The sequence below is a fragment of the Nanorana parkeri genome, unplaced genomic scaffold (assembly GCF_000935625.1).
Source record: "Nanorana parkeri isolate BGI_ZX_2015 unplaced genomic scaffold, ASM93562v1 scaffold484, whole genome shotgun sequence".
NCBI lineage: Eukaryota > Metazoa > Chordata > Amphibia > Anura > Dicroglossidae > Nanorana > Nanorana parkeri.
Genome location: NW_017306752.1, coordinates 767,567 through 789,963, shown reverse-complemented (window position 1 = coordinate 789,963; position 22,397 = coordinate 767,567). Strand labels below are relative to the sequence as shown.

At 38.5% G+C, this 22,397-nt stretch overlaps 1 protein-coding gene across 1 annotated transcript in view; it reads left to right on the top strand.

Annotated features, from left to right (window-relative positions):
- Positions 1 to 22,397, top strand: part of ADGRB3 (adhesion G protein-coupled receptor B3) — a 790,044-nt gene that overhangs the window by 322,225 nt on the left and 445,422 nt on the right. Inside the window, exons 6-7 of the mRNA XM_018560884.1 lie at positions 5,339 to 5,503; positions 7,329 to 7,493. Of these exons, the coding sequence (XP_018416386.1) occupies positions 5,339 to 5,503; positions 7,329 to 7,493 (330 nt within the window). The remainder of the gene's footprint in view (positions 1 to 5,338; positions 5,504 to 7,328; positions 7,494 to 22,397) is intronic.

Sequence of the window (22,397 nt, the reverse complement as noted above, 5' to 3'; positions counted from 1 at the left end):
GATACAACAGAAAAGAGAAACACATTTACATGTTTATCTCCTATTAAGGCTACATACTAATAAAGAGTGCACTATGAGAGCTGCAAAATGACAAAGGGAGAGTGTTTGACCACTACATATTACTATAATGGTGCTAGAACAGATATGCATTGCAATAGTAGTCCAAAATATAAAGTAAAGTCAATTATAAGTTAGCAAAGAGAGCAGTGAGAAAGCCTCATGTTAACCCCACATGAGTGTTATAAGAGGTGCACATAGCCAAAGAGAGTGCTATTATAACTGTGTATTAACAAGAGAGTTCTTTGACCATCCACCAACTCCATGATGTCGTCATGGAGGAGTGGAAGAGGACTCCAGTGGCAACCTGTGATGCTCTGGTGAACTCCATGCCCAAGAGGGTTAAGGCAGTGCTGGAAAATAATGGTGGGCGCACAAAATATTGACACTTTGGGCCCAATTTGGACATTTCCACTTAGGGGTGTACTCACTTTTGTTGCCAGCGGTTTAGACATTAATGGCTGTGTGTTGAGTTATTTTGAGGGGACAGCAAATGTACACTGATATACAAGCTGTACACTCACTACTTTACATTGTAGCAAAGTGAAATTTCTTCTGTGTCGTCACATGAAATGATATAACAAAATATTTACAAAAATGTGAGGGGTGTACTCACTTCTGTGAGATACTGTCTATAAATTTATGAAAGAGAGAGAGATAGAGCGAGATAAAGAGAGAATGAGAGAGAGACAGGGATGAGCAAGATTTTTTTTCACTGAGAACTGAGAAATAAAAGCCCTTGTTATGTTATTGATTTTTGTTCACTTTCATGCTATTTAGAAAACAAAGGGAACAAATGACTGGCACAATGCCACCATAACACATGGGCATAATCATAATCTGCCTACAGAAATTGTTTGTAGGTATTGAGGCCAGCTGGCAAGGTCATATATCACTCGGTCCTACAGAGGATGGATTAGGATAGTAACATGTGGTAATAAGTTCCAAATTTTATTTTAGGCTAAAGCATGGCAGATGCATTCACTTCATATCCAACATAAGTAATGAAAAAATACATTATTTGTTTTACCGTAAAAAAAGTTTTGCACCTGCACTAAGTCTAAATGACATGCAATACTACTAACATTTATGACGGAGAAAAGTAGTTGGAGTATTTTTCCAGCTTAAGCAGCGACAATACAGCAGCAGTGCCCTTTTGTGTTTTACAGCAATATACCCGTTACAAAGCTCTGTTATAATCTTTTCTTGCAGGCAATTATCTAGGTTTAAAATAAGCAATCGCCCAGCACAAGCCCTTTTTTATGACCCTGCATCCTCGAAAAAGAACAAATAAAAAATAGTTTATCCTTTATATACATTTTCATTGATGACACCATCTTGGAAGCATAAAAGAAAGAAAAAAGATTTTATTGTCCAAGAGAAAGCAAACAAGATTTAAAAAAAACAATTTTCTAGCTAATTTTCTTAAAGTACCGTTCTTATCTTTAGACATATTAACTAGATTCCTAACTGCATAGGGTGTTATGCTGTCGAAATAAATAGAAATTCTTCCAGGTTTGGTTCAGTAGGAATATATTATATGCTTGCATTATTTACTGATAACCAGAGATATGACTGGTGTCAAAGTTCAATATACTGTAGGTTGACTTTAATTGCTTGTTATCAAATGTAAACTGTTTTGAAGGTACAGATACAGATTTTAATATATAATTGGCCCTTTGGAGGACCAGAGGATTATTGAGTGAGCCCCCACATACCTCTCTGCTATGAAAAAGGCACCTATTGGCAGCCCAGAAAAGAGCATTATGGCTGAGAGATGTGTCCCACAAGCTGTCACTAGGAGTGTTTGGAGGAGTCTTGGTTGAGGTGGTATATTGCATTTCAGGGGTGAAGTCTGGTGAGTTCTGGGTGGATTTCAGGCTGTAAATTGTGTATGTGTGGGTGTGTGTGGCTGTGTGTGTGTGTGTGTGGGGGGGGGGGTTATTTAATAATGTGAAAATACTGCTTGTGGGTAGGGCATATTTATAATGAGTGATTACCTCAGTCCCAGGCTGTGATTGTGAGACTCTCACTATGGCACAGTAATTAAGGAATATTCTATTGATACAAGGACCGCAGTGTATGTGTGTAACATTATGCAAGTAGGCTCAGACTCTGTTTAACCACAACTTTTTAAGCCACATCCAATATTAATCAAAACATAGCCACACCCATGATTTGCCATGGTGCAACAAATAGTTGGTGTGATATTTATTCCCTAGACCACCATTACCCTCTTTCTTAAATTCTAAAGTTGAGAAGTATTTATTATATACTGTTGTTACTTTATGTAACACTACTATGGCAGTATTGTATGATGTGTTGTTGCAGTTTGTTAATAGTTGGTGTGTAATGCACATGCTGAGTATTATAACTGCTGATGCAGCTCGATATACGCTACGGGGTCTATTCACGAAGCTGCCGAAGGATCTAGCCGTAGCTTCGGCCGATCCTTCAGCTAGCTTTGGCCCCAGGACCCCTTCGGTTCAGTAGAACCGAAGGGGTGCTGTACGGGCTATTCACAATAGCTCGTACAGCTATTCCAGCCTGAAGTGAATAGCCGAACAGTGTTCGGCTCACTTCACTTCAGATCGGTCATTCACTCGGCTGCCTACGGCAGCTTCATGAATAGACCCCTATATTGCCAAAAGTATTTGGACACCCCTCCAAATCATTGGATTCAGGTGTTCTATGGAATTTCCTTGCTACGAAATATTCCACAGTCAACTGTTAGTGGTATTTTAACAAAGTAGAAGCAACTGGGTAGGCCATGTAAAATGACAAAGGGGGGTCAGCGCATGTTAAAGCGCACAGTGCGCAGAAGTCACCAACGGTCTGCAGTCAATAGCTACAGACATCCAAACTGTGTGTGGCCTTCAGTTCGGCACAACAACAGTGCATAGAGAGCTTAATGGAATGGGTTTCCATGGCCGAGCAGCTGCATCAGAGCCTTACACCACCAAGTGCAGTGCAAAGTGTCGGATGCAGTGGTGTAAAGCACGCCACCACTAGACTCTAGAGAAGTGGAGACATGTTCTCTGGAGTGACAAATCACACTTCTCTGTCTGGCAATCTGATGGACATGTCTGGGTTTGGCGGTTGCCAGGAGAACGGCACTTGACTGACTGCAATGTGCCAAGTGTAAAGTTTGGTGGAGGGGGTATTATGGTGTGTGGTTGTTTTTCAGGGGTTGGACTTGGCCCCTTAGTTCCAAAGAAGGGAACTCTTAAGACATTAGCATACCAAGACATTTTGGACAATTTCATGCTCCCAACTTTGTGGGAACAGTTTGGGAATGGCCCCTAGCTGTTCCAACATGACTGCACACCAGTGCACAAAGCAAGGTCCATAAAGACATGGAAAAAGCGAGTTTGGGGTGGTGGAACTTAACTGGCCTGCACAGAGTCCTGACGTCAACCCGATAGAACACCTTTGGGATGAATTAGAGCAGAGACCGCGAGCCAGGCCTTCTCCTCCAACATATGTACCTGGTCTCACAAATGCGCTTCTGGAAGAATGGTCAAACATTCCCATAGACACACTCCTAAACCTTGTGGACAGCCTTCCCTGAAGAGTTGAAGCTGTTATAGCGGCAATGAGTGGGCCAACTCAATATTGAACCCTACGGACTAAGACTGGGATGCCAGTAAAGTTCATGTGTGTGTAAAGGCAGGCGTCCCAATACTTTTGGTAATATAGTGTATATAGCTATGACAGCCTTGTATAAGCTGCAATAGTGTCATAATATAATGTGCTGTTTTGGTTTGATATTGTTACCTATGGCAGCACTGTAAAATGTGCAAGCCTGTCACCATGAAACCATGGTCCAAATAAAAGCATTATTTCCAAACTCACGCACAGTAATCTACACCCACTGTTTGTAGTGGAACGCTGCACATCCTACTCTCATTTCCTCTGGTGGGCCCCAGGTACCCAAGTTTGACTGTGGTCATAATTACAACACATCTAATAAACATTAATTATGCAATTTTTTTTCTTCTTGTAAACATGTTGGGGAAATAACTGTTTCAGTGGTCTAATTGTTTGCTGATATCTGACTGTGATCTAATGTCTCTGACCAACCGTAGCAAGACGGATGGCAGACAGAGCCCATCAAGTTCAATTTAATATTTAACATTATAAAACTTATTGACATTGAGAGCATTGTTGTAGTAGAAGTAATAATAATACACAGTATATGACTGATGTCCGTGTTCAGCCATCCAGCCTGGAAATCTTTTTTTCCCAAAAGAGCTTGCATAATTCTGGCAACATATTTTTGCTGCTTGTCTTAAGTCAATACACTATTGCTGCTTGTAATAGCAGTATGGACTCCCCGAGTGCACATTGTGCGATGGCACATGGGATTTTCATGCCAAGGCTATTACTCATACCATTTCAGCTATATATCCAATAATTTGCATAACTAAGTACATCCCTACAGCTTGAAGTACCTTACACAGCAGAACATATTTAATGTAACATTAACCTATTAATAGATAATGAGATGCAAATGAACACAAATTGTGGTAAGATAATTTTGCAGACTAATGCACTATTTTAGGCTTTGATCACTAGTTGTCAGGACAATAATTATTTTTAAAGCTAAACTCCAGGTAAATAGCTAAATACACAATTGAAACACACATATGAGAGATGTACAAAGGGTGTTTAACTATGCATATTAAAAAAAGCGCGTATTCCTTTTTCCCCTTTACCCTGACGTAACTTAATCTGCCCTCCACAAATGCATACTTACTTTGATCTGACCGTCACAGCCCCTGGTCCTTGTTTACATTCAGTGCCACAAGTCTCACTGTCCTGGCCATGCCTGCACAATATTGCCTTATAGACTTATATATGGTTGTGTCCTGAGCCCAGGCATATCCAGAGATTGTGGGAAACTGCAGGGACTGTGGCCATTGGACTGAGGCAAGTATGCATCTGTGCAGCAGAGGGTATGTTAGGTAAAATAAGGGTAAAGGGGCAAAATGGATAAGTGTACTTTATTGTAAAGTGCACTTATCCTTTAAAATATATGTTATGATTTTAGTAAATCACTGTTAATTGGTGTTTTTTTATTATGTGCTTGGAGTTCAACTTTAAAGGATAACAGTAAAGTTCTGCAGTTTGTAAGTGTGAATGTGTATCATTGCTGTTTTTGGAGTGTATTCCTACGTCCTTGCACTGCTACTACCTTTTTTATAATGTAAAACATTTTTTTGCTGTATGGTCAACTGCTGGAATCAATGCTTTCTATGTCTATTTGTGTCATTTTCAGTTGATGGCCTGTGGCAGGAGTGGAGTGCTTGGAGCCAGTGCTCAGTGACATGTTCCAATGGCACACAGAAAAGACAAAGAGAATGCACACCAGCATCCCATGGTGGCTCAGACTGCAAAGGACCTTATAGTGAAACAAGAGAATGTCATAATCAGGAGTGCACAGGTAAATATCTGGACAATATTTGGACAATATCTGGAAATCTGGACACCACTCAATTGACTATACAACTTTGGAGAACACTATAAAATAAAATATATTATATAATGTAGGTTTTATAGATACAAAGAAAATAGCATTGCAGAAATACATCACTTTTATAGTTTGCAATACTGCATGTTATTGTGTTTTTATGGCTACGATGGTATCATTAATTTTAATAGGTGAAATATTTTACAACTGTAAAGGTGCAATATAAGGACAATATCCAATGAATTCAGTGATAGATAGCAAAGTGTATCAATAAATATTTTTTTCTGACACAAAACAGGATAATCTTATTGTGATTATATATTTCAATGAAGCCTCCTCTAGTGGTTTACAGTGGTGAGCTATTATTATTTTGAGACTGAATACTTAATTTACATGAACAGCATGCTTGCTTTATGGTGTTGTCATATTTTTCTGTACATAATTATTAAGGCTATAACCCCATTTTGAGGGTCATCATATCAGTAATTAATGATATTCTTGGACACAGACTTTTCACACAGGAGACATTAAATTGGCATAGACAATAAAATAATTCTTGCAAGTTTGTGAGTGATATCACTATTATATTTGACCTTTGTATGACCTATCAGGCAATAAATAATTACAACATGTGTATCTTCCCCTTTTAGATTTACTGGGCATATTAAAAGTCAGCAAGGTTGGACTCTGGAGATTTGTTTTTGCTAATAATTAGTAAAATCCCTTCGACTGTTGTCCGCCTTTGGCCATAAGTAGCTGCTGAAGTTGTTGTTCAAATTAGCCCACAAATTTCTTAATAGTGTACTCCCTTGTCAAAGGTCATAGAACATACTCTTGATAGCACTAAATTTTGTAAAATGGTTAACTGAGATGTGTATTATTTTACATAACGTAGAGTTTAGCCGCCTGGATTCCACAAGTCAAGCAATGTTCATATGAATCAATAAGTAATGTGAAACTTGATCGGTCATTCACTCGGCTGCCCTCGGCAGCTTTGTGAATAGACCCCATAATGTAAAGTGAGTTGTAATTTGCCTGAAGCTGATTCCTAGATTATGCACTATTTACATTCAGCTGGACTGTTAGTAAATCATCAACATTATGTAGTACTATTGCTGCAGGACTGTAGACTGTTCAAAGAAAATATGTTGGTCAGAGAGAGAGATGTCTAAAAAAGAACAAAAGATTCTGATAAATGTTTGCATCTTCACTTAAATTTCATGCTGCTGGGACCTGATGCCATTCTCATTTTGTCCATATAACAGTGGTTATATGGAATGAACCGAGGTGGGGAATTTCTAAGCAATCAACCTTGTATATGCTCCAATAAAGAAAACAATAATTTAAATATATTCTTCAATAGCAAAAAGTGTATAAAATGACTTTGTCTGCAACAAATGCCCTTGCAGACCCAGATTTTACTATGCAAATATAGTAAATATTCATTTACTGTGCTTCACACCCACCATGGGCTGCCTGCAGAAATCTAGGGGGCCAGATACATCACCAGACTTTGCCAGAGTGAGCTTCTGTACAGAGGCAAAGTGCTGGAGTTATTTTATGCTGCATTTGTTACAGACAAGAGATACTCTATTACCTCCTCTGGGTTCATAACTTATTCTCAAGTTAGGATCAGAACATTGATCTACATTATCTTCACTTTAAATTAGAGGGTCCATATCTTGTTTAAATGTTTATATATTTTTTTTTAAATTAACTATTAACAAAAATGTGTGTCAGTTCTGAAATAAACCCATGCAGTAAATCAATCTATGTTGCATTACCCTTTGCCATACAGCTAATGGTCAGTGGAATCAGTGGGGACCATGGAGTGGTTGTTCAAGATCTTGCGATGGTGGCTGGGAGAAAAGAACTCGAAACTGCCAGGGAGTTTCTATTACTGGTCAGCAATGTGAAGGCTCTGGAGAAGATGTTAGAAGATGTAATGAACAGAGATGCCCAGGTTAGTATAAGATAAATATTGTGCATTACTTGTAGTACTTGCAAAATATATAACATTATTATTGTAGATAACAGGTAGTTTATGCATTACCAATGTAAGAAGAAAAAAAAGCAATGGACAAAGTACCATTTTAGTATCAATTCACCCAAAGCTGATGTTTCAGTTTTCTGTTGGTTCTTCCAGTCAAACAACCTAGTAATTTTTTAGATCTCTTGGAGATTGCATTGTTGAGATTTTTACACTCACTCTCCTTGTTGCATGTATAACTTATTCTGGATAAAGAGAATGTTATAGAAGTAATGGGAACACCCTAAAGGTGAGCAGGAGCACCCCAAATCCTACCATGGCAAAACAAAAAACTACTGCAGACGTGCTTGTCACTGAAGACATTAAACACAATATTAATTCAGAAGATATCACAACCCTCCAGAATTCACTGATAACTGAAATATTACTTTTAGGCGGATTTATCGTTAAATAAAGGTATAAATAAATTAAATTATGGCTTGTTTATAACTGCCTTGTATTACTTTTGTCTTTCTCAGGGAAAACATTCTATTATTTTACATACCGTATATACTCGAGTATAAGCCGTCTTTCACCCAAAAAAATGGGCTGAAAATCTCGGCTTATACTTGAGTATATACGGTAATAAAAATGATTGATGTGTAGGATGTTTGTACAACGTTATTTCAGAGTGGGGCAAGGTTTGATTCCTTGACAGGGTTTGCTGTTGTCTCTTCCACCTCTAGCATAGCTATAACAAACTAGATTTGGCTTATTCCGCTAAACCATTGATGTCATTGACTCTAGTGAGTTATTCATATTATGTACTCTTATAAAGAGTCCACTAGAGTGTACAAGATATAAGGATGCTATGATAGAATAATAAAACAGACTTAACATTTAATGGCTGTAACTGTGGTGGGGAGAGGTCACATGCACACTAATGTCCCTAATGTGTGCAGTGCGTGTAGCACACACAAGCCCCAAGGGCAAACTGAATGCACACATTGGAGATTTATACTGTATACCTCTGAACATCAGAATTTCGACAGGACTGTCCCAAGATTGAAACCAAATCTCAGGGACCCACCCTATGTCTTTCCAGCACCCGATGCCAGTATCTTACCAATGCAAGTACAGAGATTGGGGAAAACCCATACCAGCTCCCTGTTTCTGGCCATGTAATGATAGATAAGTCTGATTAAGACTTCCCTTGTTCTGAGGCAACATGGCCCACACTGGTCTAAGTTCTTAGGGCCTGTTCACACCATCTGCAGACCACAACATTGTTTATCTGAACCACAAAATGCACACATAGTATGGTTTTAAATGAGGCTTTGGATTCAACAGCTTTTAAAAAAGTACAGTATGCTGCATTTTTCTGCACTGGAATGCAGAAATACGCATGCATACACACTAGGGTGCACTGGGACATGCTTAAAACACAAGCAAAACCAATTGAGAACAGAAACAAAAACACTCCTGAATGCATTAAATGTGCAAACAAACATTTGCACAAACACATCCAGATCTGGTCTGGAGATTGTGTGAACAAGACCTTAAGGAGTTTTAGAGGCTCATGCGCACTGAACTGCACTATAAGGTGTTCTGATGTGGTAGTTTTTAGTAGGTTTTGGTTGATGAGAGTGCTGGTGAGTAACGTGCAAAAAGGAGATCATGAAGATGAATTGAAAGGTGAGGAATTTGGATTTATAATGGCAAGCACACAGAAATGGGGCATTGTGACACTATTTATATTATATGGTGGTGCTGTGCTAAATCCAGCATCTGTTTCTTCAGTGAATAGATTGGGTTTGCACTTGTTTTGCTGCATCTGATGTCCAGGAAGAGTCCTAACTACTGACAGGAAATGACTTTTGTTGCGCGCAGAGACAGGTTGTCCTGCTAAATGTGCAGTATGTATCATAGAGTGGTGTAGCACGGATTCTTGAGAAAGGGGGCGTGTCTTATGATTTTGCAGACAGGTCCACATCATTTAGAAAACATCCTGATGTGCTTCATGAACACCAATGAATACACAGTTTGAAATCAAACAACAATTACAAATCACAAACTGATAACTATAAAAACACAATTTCTTTAAACAGTAAAGCATTAATGTTTGATCATTTGTCAAAAATAACTAGACCCCAGACTATCACCGCCAATATTTAAAGACTTGGCCTTCTTCTTTTATTCAATCTTGCATTTCTTTAAGAATTCCTTGTAGCCTTATTTCTCACAGTAGGAAGTCCATTACCAATTTATTATGAATGTGTTGGGATATGGCTGTCCACAAAGTTCATAAATAACCCAATACATGAAAATAAATGTGTTGGTGATTGAAGAATTAAACTCCCAATGATAATACAGGAGTTAATACATACTTAATCATCACTTTACCTCTTCCATAGATTGCAGACCTCTTCCATAGAAATGCTTACTGCATTTGATAGTCAATAGCATGACCTAGAGCTGGTCATGTACATGGGGATCTGTTGTTTGTACAGAACCAGATCATTAGACATTGAATAGTACATTCCTTGCTGACATTTAGCATTTAGCGGATGTGGGTTCTCACTTATCTATTAGTACTTGGCAAAACTTAATTGAGCTATGTTAAAGAGACCCTGTCACAAAATTGCAGGTAAAAGCACAGAAAAATAAGTATTTAAAATGTTTACTTGCAGCGTTTTTCCTTTCCACACATTATGGTTTATTCACTTGCTATGAATTTGTAGCAATTTTGACTTGTCAATTCCCTAGCAAAGTCCCCTCTTCTGCCGTACCATAGCCATCCCCTCTTTTGGGAATGTCTAATTACTATCTCTACTGGCCCAACTTCTCTACCCTTCCCTACATAACCTTTTATATAACACCTGGGGAGGAGTGAAGGAGAATACTATAGAGTGTCACTTAAATGACATCTCTGAAACTTCTGGGGCTGCTGATTCCATATTCAAGATGGGGGTACCCAGCTCCCAGTCTCAGGGCTTTGGATGTCTACACAAACATTTACAGGATAAACACATACCTAAAATATAATAAATGCACATATAATATTATGGAAAGAGTGTGGTTTGAAATGAATGGTCTGGTGGCATGGTCTCTTTAAATATATTATCTCTGCTTTATCTTCAGAAAAATGTATGCTTATGCCTATGTATACGCATGTTAAGTCATACAAGTATGTGGTCAAAAAAGTAGGGCTATTTTAGTTGCTATATGTTAAAAAGAGTAATCTAAACATAACCTAGACTGTATGTTACAGAAAACCAGCTGTAGATTAAATCTTTCTCCATCTCTGCATCTCAAGGGTTTGTGAATGGTCACAGGGGTGATATTGTATGTCATGAGAATGTGTCAGTTAACATTACTTGTTTTTGACTTTGCTATTTCAGAGAGAGGAAAAAACATCTAGCGCTTTAATTAATAATGAAACACATGTAATAAATACCTGCTTGGTTTCAACTATTAAATGAAAGCCAACCAAATCAACATCTGCAATTTGATATTCATAACCTAATATTTGATAATGTTCTCTGCTGTTCCTAAAGTCAATGTACGTGAGAGTTAGAATCTCTGCAAATATTTTATTGTTGTATCGAGTCCAATTCTCAGGAGTTAGTTGAGTCCTGTTTGAGTTTTACTAAAACTCAAATTTATGGCCAAATGGCTAATATGCAGGTTAATGTACAAAAAAAGGCATAGGAAACTAGTCACTGCCATGGGCCTATGAACCTATGAAAAACAAATTACACATGGTATAGGGTTCTGTTCATGTGACTTTGAGGGTGACAAAGTAAATACAAAAATCTTTAAAATACAAGGTTTGAGGGATGTCTTAAAGCTAAGTTTTGTATTTCAGAACCATGAGCAGAAAAAAATTACCATCTGGAGACGGCAACCCGCAGATGTAGCAGTGCCGTCCGTCCGTTTTTTTACTACGAGCGGACGGCAAGAGGTTAAAGGCCATTTTCTAAGCTGAGCCCTAGTGAGCAGTTTCAAAGATAATGAAGGGAATTTATCAAAACTGGAGCAGACAAAATCTGGAGCAGCTGTGCATTGCAACCAATCAGCTTCTCTTTCATTTTCAAATCTTAACTGACCAAACTGAAGAGAGTAGCTGATTGGCTGCAATGCCCAGCTGCTCCAGATTATGTCTGCTCCAGTTTTGATAAATTCCCCGCAATGGTGTCATACTGTAGAACTGCTGACAAAAAAAACAACTAAATTGTTGCCTATTTCAACAATTCACATACGGTTCTGCATCTGCTTGACTGTTTTTCTGGAGTATATCTAAATTTACTATAATAATGGCATTTCTTTTAGATTTTTATTATTGGCAACTAAAAAGTAGACTATTCCCTCCCAGTAAGTGACAGTAAGGGAATTAATCTTTTACCTTGTGACCATGTGTACACCATATATCAGCATTAGTAGTTGCCTGCACTTTGAAGACTATCTAGGTGTGGCTCATACCTACCTTTGAATGATGGACTTATATTTTACTGTCCATTCTTATTATAATATCTACCTGTGCATACCCACTCAAATGTGGACCATGACTGAGGACAGGATTTTTTTATATTATTTTGCTTTTTTTTCTGGCAGGGAGAGTTAAGAAAATATAGTGCTGCAGGCAGTGGTGTACCTTACATAGTTGACACTATGGCAAAACATGTGGATATTAACGGCATAATAAAATAAGTAAATTTCAAAGTCCTAATAGCAGTACAATATGGAGACAATAAAGGCTTCCTATTGGACTGTGGCAAAACATGAGGATAAAAGCTGCAAGCTTTAATAGTGACAGCCCTACAGGGGAGATTATAGTAATCGGATCCGCTAAACAGTGGGGACTTTATATTATGTAGGCAAAAATGGCTATCCTGACAATACATGTGCCACAAATGGGCAATCATATACAATACACAGACAACAGTAAACTGTTACAATGTATTGGAAGCAAATAAGAAGTCAAGACAATACAGAGGCGAAAAACTTTCATTTACCACTATAAGGCATCTGGACTGTGTAAGAAGCAGTTGTGCTGCCCTCGTGCAGTGAGCCCCCTCAGTCCCTCTCACTTTGGTCTAAGACTCAGGGCTGTCTGCTCTCAGGCTCAGCCTGCTGAAGTTATCTCTCTGTTTTCAGGATCTGTGTAGGACAGGAATCAGGACACAGCTTCTGAATTGGGTTGGGTAGAAATCAATGGCAGCCTCCTTGGGAGGTGATTGATATATTGCTCAGGCTGCTGACTGCTCCCCTCCTTCTCCGGAGTCTGACTCCATCCCCTGTGTGTTATTCAGCTGGCTCATTCATATGTACTGCAGCACTGCTATGGTACAGCTCAATGATTCTACATGCTTGAACAGACTCAGAAGACAGGGTTGAGGCATAGAGTGTGCTGCAAAACTCAAGAGAGCACTAGACAGCACTGAAGCAGCTCATATCACACTGCTGGGTAAGTCAGAGAATGTGTGTAACTAATCATAACCAAGGCACCCTCTAACCAGTGGTACCTGGTGTGGGCTGACCCCTCCACCCTAGGTATGCCACTGGCTGCAGGTACTCTCCTCCAACAACCTAGTCCCTGAGAGCATTCATAGAGTACATAACTTGAATGCAAATGTGCACATTTTGATTCTCTACTGTAGCAAATATGCAAACTAATTAAATAACTTCTGCAACACAGAACATGCTGGGGTGCCACTAATTTACTATAGTATGGTCAGTTAAAGTATAATTAAAGTAACTAAACCCTGTTATTAAAATGTACCCAGTACTAAATCTCTTATTATTAATCATGCTCAGCTTTCTTTTTTAAATCACATTAACCCCTAATGATGGAAGGTAAAATAATCCTTAAAAGAACGAACAGGATAAATTAGGCCTTTGTTTGGTGGTAAATGCTAATGTATATATCTTGAGAGAAAGATACAATTAATCCTTTTCTCCTCACAGAGGACAAACAGTACAGGAGGGGCTTCCATTCACAGTGATCACTGTAATTGGTTATTACAGTGTTCATGTGACCTGCAGCCAATCCTTCCAGTTCTCAATTATTAGTCTGAGACCAGGAGCTTTTATGACAGTTGGGTCTGGGTGTTGAGGGTGAACAATTGAGCGTGCTCCCAGCACAAACGCATTCTACAAAGATGCGGCACCACAGAAGAAAGTCCACTTCCGTGATGCTGCATCTATATTTTACACCAGTGGCAAGGGGTTAAACTTACTATTGCACATTATGACCGTGGTGTCTACCCGTTTACACACTACTAGTCCAATTATGATCAGTATACCATGCACAGTCATCTATGTATTGGACAATACCTAGCATACAAGCACAGTCAGCACCTCCTTATGACTTTAAAAAGTATTTTTTTTTAATACATTTCATCATATAAAAAATCCCTGCCATAATATGTCACTTGTTGAATATTCTGGGTATTGCACAATTGCATCAAAGGAAACATTCCATTTAATCAAAGTCTATAAATGATGCAAAATATGAGTTCAGTAAACAGATCTCTCTGTTCAGACTTAAAAAGCATGATAAGTGTTTATAAAGAGCGAAGCACACGTACTGTATTCATCCCGATAGGATCCGATAAGCATCCAAAGTTTGAAGTTGCTTTGGCCCGGCATAAAGCATCAAGTACAAAACCCCCAGCTGGGCATTTTGACCTGGGTCTTTTTCAAGTACGGATGGAATATAATAAAATATGGACTTTTTAATGGTTTATGGAAGTGCTGCTGGTATTTGTTTGTTAAAGCTTGGAGGTAATGAGGAATACCTTGATCATACACTAGTTATTGGCTGTAGGTGGAGCTGTGTGTTTGTGGCTTATTATTAGAAAATAACTATTATTATTTTTCTGTGAGTATCCACAAGTATTAACATATTTCACATTTGTGAGCAGCCAAAAATGTAATCTAAAAATAAGAGTAGGAGTATAGTAACATAGGACATTGTCACTCAAAGAAATGGCATTTAAGTGCAACATCAGACCACACATAAAAAGTCAGGGTTGGTATATTGTGTCTTAGGCCAAGTTTTAAGGATATTCTTACTTTTTAGAAACAGTTTACTAATGTTTTGAGAAGTAGTGCCATTTGGAATTCAGTGAAGAGGAAAAAGATGTCAAACATGTATTAAATGAAAAAAGCTGGCTATTTAAAATCACAAACCCCGTTTGACCACTGCATGTAAAAAATATTTCAAATATGTTCATATTCAGTATGTTAGGGTCCATTTACAAGCTGCCCTCTGTTATCTCATGTATCAACATGCCATTGTTGTACCTTTAATTATTATTATTATTATTATTAACCACTTGCTGTCCAGGGCATTTTCTTATTATTTGCGCACACATGATCAAATATAGATGTTTGGCTAGAAAACAGCTTCAGACCCCCAAACAATTATATATGTTCTGAAAGCAGAGGCCCTGTAGAATAAAATAATGCTAGTTGCAATTTTGTATGCCGGTTTTTGCGCAAATGTTTATCAAACCAGTATTTTTAGGAAAAAATAAACTAAATTAAAATTTAGTACACAGAAACATAATATAAAACCCAATTGTTTGGTAAAATATGAAAGATGGGGTCACGACGGGTAAATAGATACCAAACATGTCAAGCCTTAAAATTGCGTTCACCCATGAAGCTGCACACAAAGTCAATTCCCAAAATTTCGGGGAATTTTAGGGAACATTTTCAACGCTTTGACCGCTCATCAGTTTAGTGTTAACAGTGAATGATGGCCCTAGAATTATTGCCCTCACTTCAACGTTCGCGGCGATATGTAACATGTGTACCCCAATTTCCGCTTTCGCACATAGGCGCACCAACGCGCGTTTGCGTGTGTATGTGCATGCACGTGGGGACTTTTTTTTCTATGTTACTTTAATTTTTAGAATTTGTAAACACTTTATTTATTTTGATTTTTTTTACACTAACCCTATTGCTTTTACATAGGGGGATAAAAAGCACCCTATCTAATAGCAGATAGGGTGTGACAGGTCCTCTTTATGGAGACATCAGGGGTCTTTCAGACCCCTAATGTCACCTAGGGAAGATCTGCTTCCCCAGCTTCATCTCCTGGCTCTAAGAGCCGGAGACTGTAAGAGTGACACTGGAAGTGATGTAATACAGTTACTGGAGGAGAGATCAACGGCTGGAAGCTGGGGAAGCAGCATGTAGAATTTCCATTTCTGAACCATTTCCGAAAGGAAACTAACTGCAGAGGTACCTTCTCAGTCACTGACCTGCAAAAAGCACACAGATTAGAAAGTCAGGTCACCTAATCTGTATGGTAGTTCCATGTCATTACTTTAGAAAATATTAACACCACTGGATTAGCATAGCAGCCTGGTAACGAGCAGCTTTATTCTTCCATAGATTTTTATGAAAAATGTACAATAAAAATGATCAATTAAAAAATATTAGACACTATTGTCATTATTTTACATTGAAGGTACACTATTTTGCCTGATATTAGTTATTCGGGTAAAAACAACAATTTTATTTAAATATACCTTTTGAGTATAGATGTACAGTCTCCTTCAGTTACAGAAGAACAAGTAAATAGACAGAGAAAAGAGAAAAACACAATAGGGAGACACTTCAAAGCTTAAGTTTTGATAACCAGGTAAAAAGGGAAGGTAAATCCATTATAAAGGAGTAAAGAGGGACCAGTTAAGAACTTAGAAAGTGCCAATGGTAAATTTAGGAACTGAATCCAAGGATCCAAGGATTTCAGACCTTCTTAATGTTTTCTTGTGTACTTTTTACGATGCCCGCAGGCTTTTCATGAGCTATGATTTATGAACTCTTAGGGGTCTATTCCATAAGCTGCAGTAGGCAACCAAGTGACCAACTGACCCCAAGGGAAGTGAGCCGAACGCTGTTCGGCTATTCACTTCAGGCTGGTACGGCTGAAATCAGCCGTACATTGGGTGGCTCGTGTGGCTTAAACATCTGGATCGGCTAAGCCGAACCTCCGGCAGGCTACTCGCTGCTGTTCGGTCTATTCTCAGCAGTGAGTTACAGCAGTGAGTAAACAGCTGAATGTCGTTGAGCAGCATTCGGCTCGGCTGTTCTGCCTGGTCCCTCTGTGGGACCATGCAGAATAGAAAAATTGTTAAAAAAGTAGAGGCATATGCCTTCGGCTCGACTGAGCCGCTCAGCCAACTTCGGGAGCTGTACGGGCTATAGTGAATAGCCCATACAGCAGCCCTTCAGTTCTACTGAACCGAAGGGGTCCTGGGGCCGAAGCTAGCCAAAGGATCAGCCGAAGCTATGGCTAGATCCTTCGGCAGCTTAGTGAATAGACCCCTTAGTCCTGGTAGTAACTATAAGAATTGGAGATCTGTTTCAGGACCATGCTATTAATATTTCAGCAACTAGCATTATAAAGAACACTAGAGTCTGAGAATGTTTGGGGAGGTTGAATATAGGTTAATTTAAAAGAGTTACCCTTGGGTCCATATTTGCTTTAAATCCAAGACGCTGAATGTGAGTTTATGTACCTTCTTCCAAAATGTTTTTGGGAAATGTTTTTTTTACTTGGAGACATGTCCGCCATACAAAAAACATTGTTCAGGTTAAACCACAGTCATGGGAGGACAAGGGTGAATTGCCGAGGGAAACGATAGTAAAACATGACTAGCAGTTTTAGATGCGGATGTCAGCATTAGCAGCCTCCTTATTTTCTCAGCAAACATCTCCTAGAAACAGGAGAAAGACAAAGTCTGACTTAATTGAATTGTGGCTTTTGTAATTCCTAAACTAAATACCTATGCAGTGAGAACAAAAAAGGTTTTATTAAATGGGGCATATGTTGGCAATTTTTCAGAATGAATAATTTGTAATGTACCGTAATTGTTTGTTAATCATCTATAGTATACTTCATTCCAGAGATTACCCACTGAGTATATTCTCATTGATAGTATGAGCCTGGTTTTAGTCAAATATTATCAAAGAAGCTACCGAGGGATAGAAGGAAGGCGAGAGAAAGCAGAGATATTACAGAGAGCATGCTGTGCAGACAGATGAATTATATATTTAAGATAGATAGATAGATAGATAGATAGATAGATAGATAGATAGATAGATAGATAGACACACAGATAGATAACCAGGCTGGTACATACACATGGAACTATGCGGGCAGGAGGATAATAGGTAGTGTATGTACACTGATTTTTCCATCTGCTATTTAGAACACTGCACATGTTAATACTGTGTTATTACCCAAACTTGATTCATTTGTAGTTTCCTGCCCGGATAATTACAGCAAGGACATATTTATCTCATATAAAAAACAAACATGCAGGGCTTCCATTTCAGATTTTATTTCAAACATCTGCATGTGAAAAATAAAAGTTAAAAAAAGGCAAGACAGAAGCAGACTGCAATCTTGTTTTCAAAGGTTGCCACCTGCTGTTAATTGAACATTTTACAAACGCATCCATGAAAGCAATATTAGAATGCTGCTTTATGATGCTAGATTTGTTAGCTAAATAGCACTAAGAATGTTGTGTACAATAGTATTACAGTCACACAGTGAGCATTATATATCCTGTACACCTGCAATTTCCAGGCGTGCATAAATATTATGGAGTGTTTCAGAAAAAAACTGCAAACTATTATTAAATGGTTCATAGACATTTATGTGATTCGTTGCACTGTCATCATTAAATCTGAATTTGGAACAGTGTTAAGAACACTGTAGCAGTATTGTCAAGCTGTAAATGTAAGATATAATTTGTGTGGATAATGTATTGTAGTGTGCTTGGCAATGTATTTTCAGTTAGGCAGCCTGCTCACTGCAAGAGCTCTTACAAAAATAGGGTATGCCTACAGTTGTCTGCAATGCTTGTCTTGTGTGATAACATGAAGCACCCTTCCTTGCTAGTGAATAAATCACATTTGTGATGTGGGAGGTTATGGTGGTTTATAAATGCTGAGCAATTTAAAATGTCAGTAAGTTATGGATTCTGGCTTGATGACAGCAGGTTATGACCTGGGTTCTTTTGAGATTTCACAATTTAAGAGCAGTTTTCTGCATCACTGTTCATTCTGATACCATGTGCCTGGTGCTGTCTCTAAGGTCTCTTGACTTCTCTGTAATACTGGGTTGTCACCATAGTGTTCACCACCCTGTCTGACTGTACAAATTATAGTTTTCCTGCAGAGGAAGCCTTATTCAACCCTGGCAACTAGTTTATGTTTTAACAATTTTATATTTTTATGTGTATACTGCAACATTATTTGTTAGTAAAAATCTCTAGATTGTATAAAGACAGTATAGATGGATGTAATTAAATGCTAACAAATATTGGCAAGTATAATTGAACCTCTATCAATACTTATTGTTCTTACAATTGTACACATTCATCTATTGTTTGGTTGTTTGTCTGCATAAGAAGGTACACAAAGAGCTTTCTGTTTCTAGGAATGTATTTAATAATTAATTATATTCTCATTGATAGTATGAGCCTGGTTTTAGTCAAATATTATCAAAGAAGCTACCGAGGGATAGAAGGAAGGCGAGAGAAAGCAGAGATATTACAGAGAGCATGCTGTGCAGACAGATGAATTATATATTTAAGATAGATAGATAGATAGATAGATAGATAGATAGATAGATAGATAGATAGATAGATAGATAGATAGATAGATAGACACACAGATAGATAACCAGGCTGGTACATACACATGGAACTATGCGGGCAGGAGGATAATAGGTAGTGTATGTACACTGATTTTTCCATCTGCTATTTAGAACACTGCACATGTTAATACTGTGTTATTACCCAAACTTGATTCATTTGTAGTTTCCTGCCCGGATAATTACAGCAAGGACATATTTATCTCATATAAAAAACAAACATGCAGGGCTTCCATTTCAGATTTTATTTCAAACATCTGCATGTGAAAAATAAAAGTTAAAAAAAGGCAAGACAGAAGCAGACTGCAATCTTGTTTTCAAAGGTTGCCACCTGCTGTTAATTGAACATTTTACAAACGCATCCATGAAAGCAATATTAGAATGCTGCTTTATGATGCTAGATTTGTTAGCTAAATAGCACTAAGAATGTTGTGTACAATAGTATTACAGTCACACAGTGAGCATTATATATCCTGTACACCTGCAATTTCCAGGCGTGCATAAATATTATGGAGTGTTTCAGAAAAAAACTGCAAACTATTATTAAATGGTTCATAGACATTTATGTGATTCGTTGCACTGTCATCATTAAATCTGAATTTGGAACAGTGTTAAGAACACTGTAGCAGTATTGTCAAGCTGTAAATGTAAGATATAATTTGTGTGGATAATGTATTGTAGTGTGCTTGGCAATGTATTTTCAGTTAGGCAGCCTGCTCACTGCAAGAGCTCTTACAAAAATAGGGTATGCCTACAGTTGTCTGCAATGCTTGTCTTGTGTGATAACATGAAGCACCCTTCCTTGCTAGTGAATAAATCACATTTGTGATGTGGGAGGTTATGGTGGTTTATAAATGCTGAGCAATTTAAAATGTCAGTAAGTTATGGATTCTGGCTTGATGACAGCAGGTTATGACCTGGGTTCTTTTGAGATTTCACAATTTAAGAGCAGTTTTCTGCATCACTGTTCATTCTGATACCATGTGCCTGGTGCTGTCTCTAAGGTCTCTTGACTTCTCTGTAATACTGGGTTGTCACCATAGTGTTCACCACCCTGTCTGACTGTACAAATTATAGTTTTCCTGCAGAGGAAGCCTTATTCAACCCTGGCAACTAGTTTATGTTTTAACAATTTTATATTTTTATGTGTATACTGCAACATTATTTGTTAGTAAAAATCTCTAGATTGTATAAAGACAGTATAGATGGATGTAATTAAATGCTAACAAATATTGGCAAGTATAATTGAACCTCTATCAATACTTATTGTTCTTACAATTGTACACATTCATCTATTGTTTGGTTGTTTGTCTGCATAAGAAGGTACACAAAGAGCTTTCTGTTTCTAGGAATGTATTTAATAATTAATTATTTGTTTGCATTTATTGCAGCTTTTTTAATGCAATTTTTGTAATTGCATAAAAACGGGCACAATTTTCAAAACTTTATTAATAGACTTTGGTTTAGCAAATAAACAATGAAAATGTGACCTCTTGGAGTCCATTTTAGTAGTGACCTGAAGTACATTTTGGTAATGCAAATCATGTGCAATGGCGGTTAAAAAACAGTTTGTTTTTTCTTGCCAACTGGATAATTAAAGTGAACATTGTTTTTCCTTATTTACCAAGACCAGTAAACATTTAGTTTGGAAAGTCCAAGTGAACAGTTTCTAAATTCATTTACTAAATCAACCCCTATGTCTTGGAACAGCTATGCTGTGTTGATGTCCAATGCCAATTCTGGTGCCTCTAATTTTTTATCAGAAAATATTAAAGCAAAAGACAGCCAGAGAACCAGCATTTACGATAAAGTGTTTAAAAATGCAGCATACTTCTCTGTCTAACAAAATGTTTCCATTAAAAAAATCCATTTAGGAGGTAAAGATGTTTTCAGCTCTATAAGACAATTTGCTAAAATGGAGAAATGCTAACATCCATTACTCTTGCCATTGACCCAAGTAAAATAAATTCCTCTTGGAAATAAGACCAGGGTCAGATGTTAGAAAACAGTCTGGCTTCCATAATATAGCCAACCTTGATTCTCCTAAACACACAGGAGCATGTCTGTGGTATTATGCTGCTGCCCTATCAGTCCTTTGAAATACATTCTACTGAAAGTTCCCTGTAATAGAAGAGCTGTTGTACTCAGGGGCGTCCTAAGGCCGGGTGACACCCTGCTGCAACATCATCGTGCATGCTCGTGATGTCACCGCACGCATGCGTGATGACATCATCGCGCATGCGCGGCCATCTAATTGAGAGAGGAGGGCATGTTCACCCAGTGGGTATGCCGCTGGGTCCCCTCCTCTATCCTGACACTGTCAGGCTCTCGGTCCATGACCAAGTGCCAGACTTTTTAGAGGGGTGACACCCCTCCAATGGTGTCACCCGCGTGCGGGCCACACCCCCCGCATGACCCTTGTGACGCCACTGGTTATACTCACCTCTTCAGCAGTCCATGTTCATTAAATTACTGCAATCTCTATCAGCCTCATCAGTGTTGTATGCCTGTGTCCTCTGCTGCTTGCTGTGCTTTGATCTTCGGATGTTTATGTCTCTGCTGTTTCCTATAATGACATAGGGGTCAAAGAATGGAATCATAGTATGTAGCAGCAGATTCAGGTATCTGACAATCCTGGAGATGTCAAAAACTGAAGAGAATGGTGGAGGTATTGTTGTGTTTTAATGAACATGGACTGCTGAAGAGGTGACTACAACAGCTTTTCTATTGCAGTGGAAGGTAGGAGATAGCGCCTCTACTGCAGCAGACTTACACTAAGGGGTCTATTCACTAAGCTGCCGAGGGCAGCCGAGTGAATGACCGATCTGAAGTGAAGTGAGCCGAACACTGTTCGGCTATTCACTTCAGGCTGGTACGGCTTGCTTCGCGTGGCTTCAGGTCGGCCGAACATGCTCCGCATGTTCGGCCAACCCGAAGTTCAGAAGGAGTTCGACTCAGCCGATCCAACATCTGGATCGGCTGAGCCGAACCTCTGGCAGGCTTCTCACTGCTGTTCGGGCTATTCTTAAAGATGCCGAACAGCAGTGAGTGAATAGCCGAATGCCGATGAGCGGCATTCGGCTCAGCTGTTCTGCTCGGTCCCTCAGAGGGACCGAGCAGAACAGAAAAAGAGTGAAAAAAGTTAAAAAAAGTAAATAGAAAACGATTGTGCGGAGCTAGCAGTGACAGCTAGCTCCGCCCAATAGTTTCCTATTGTC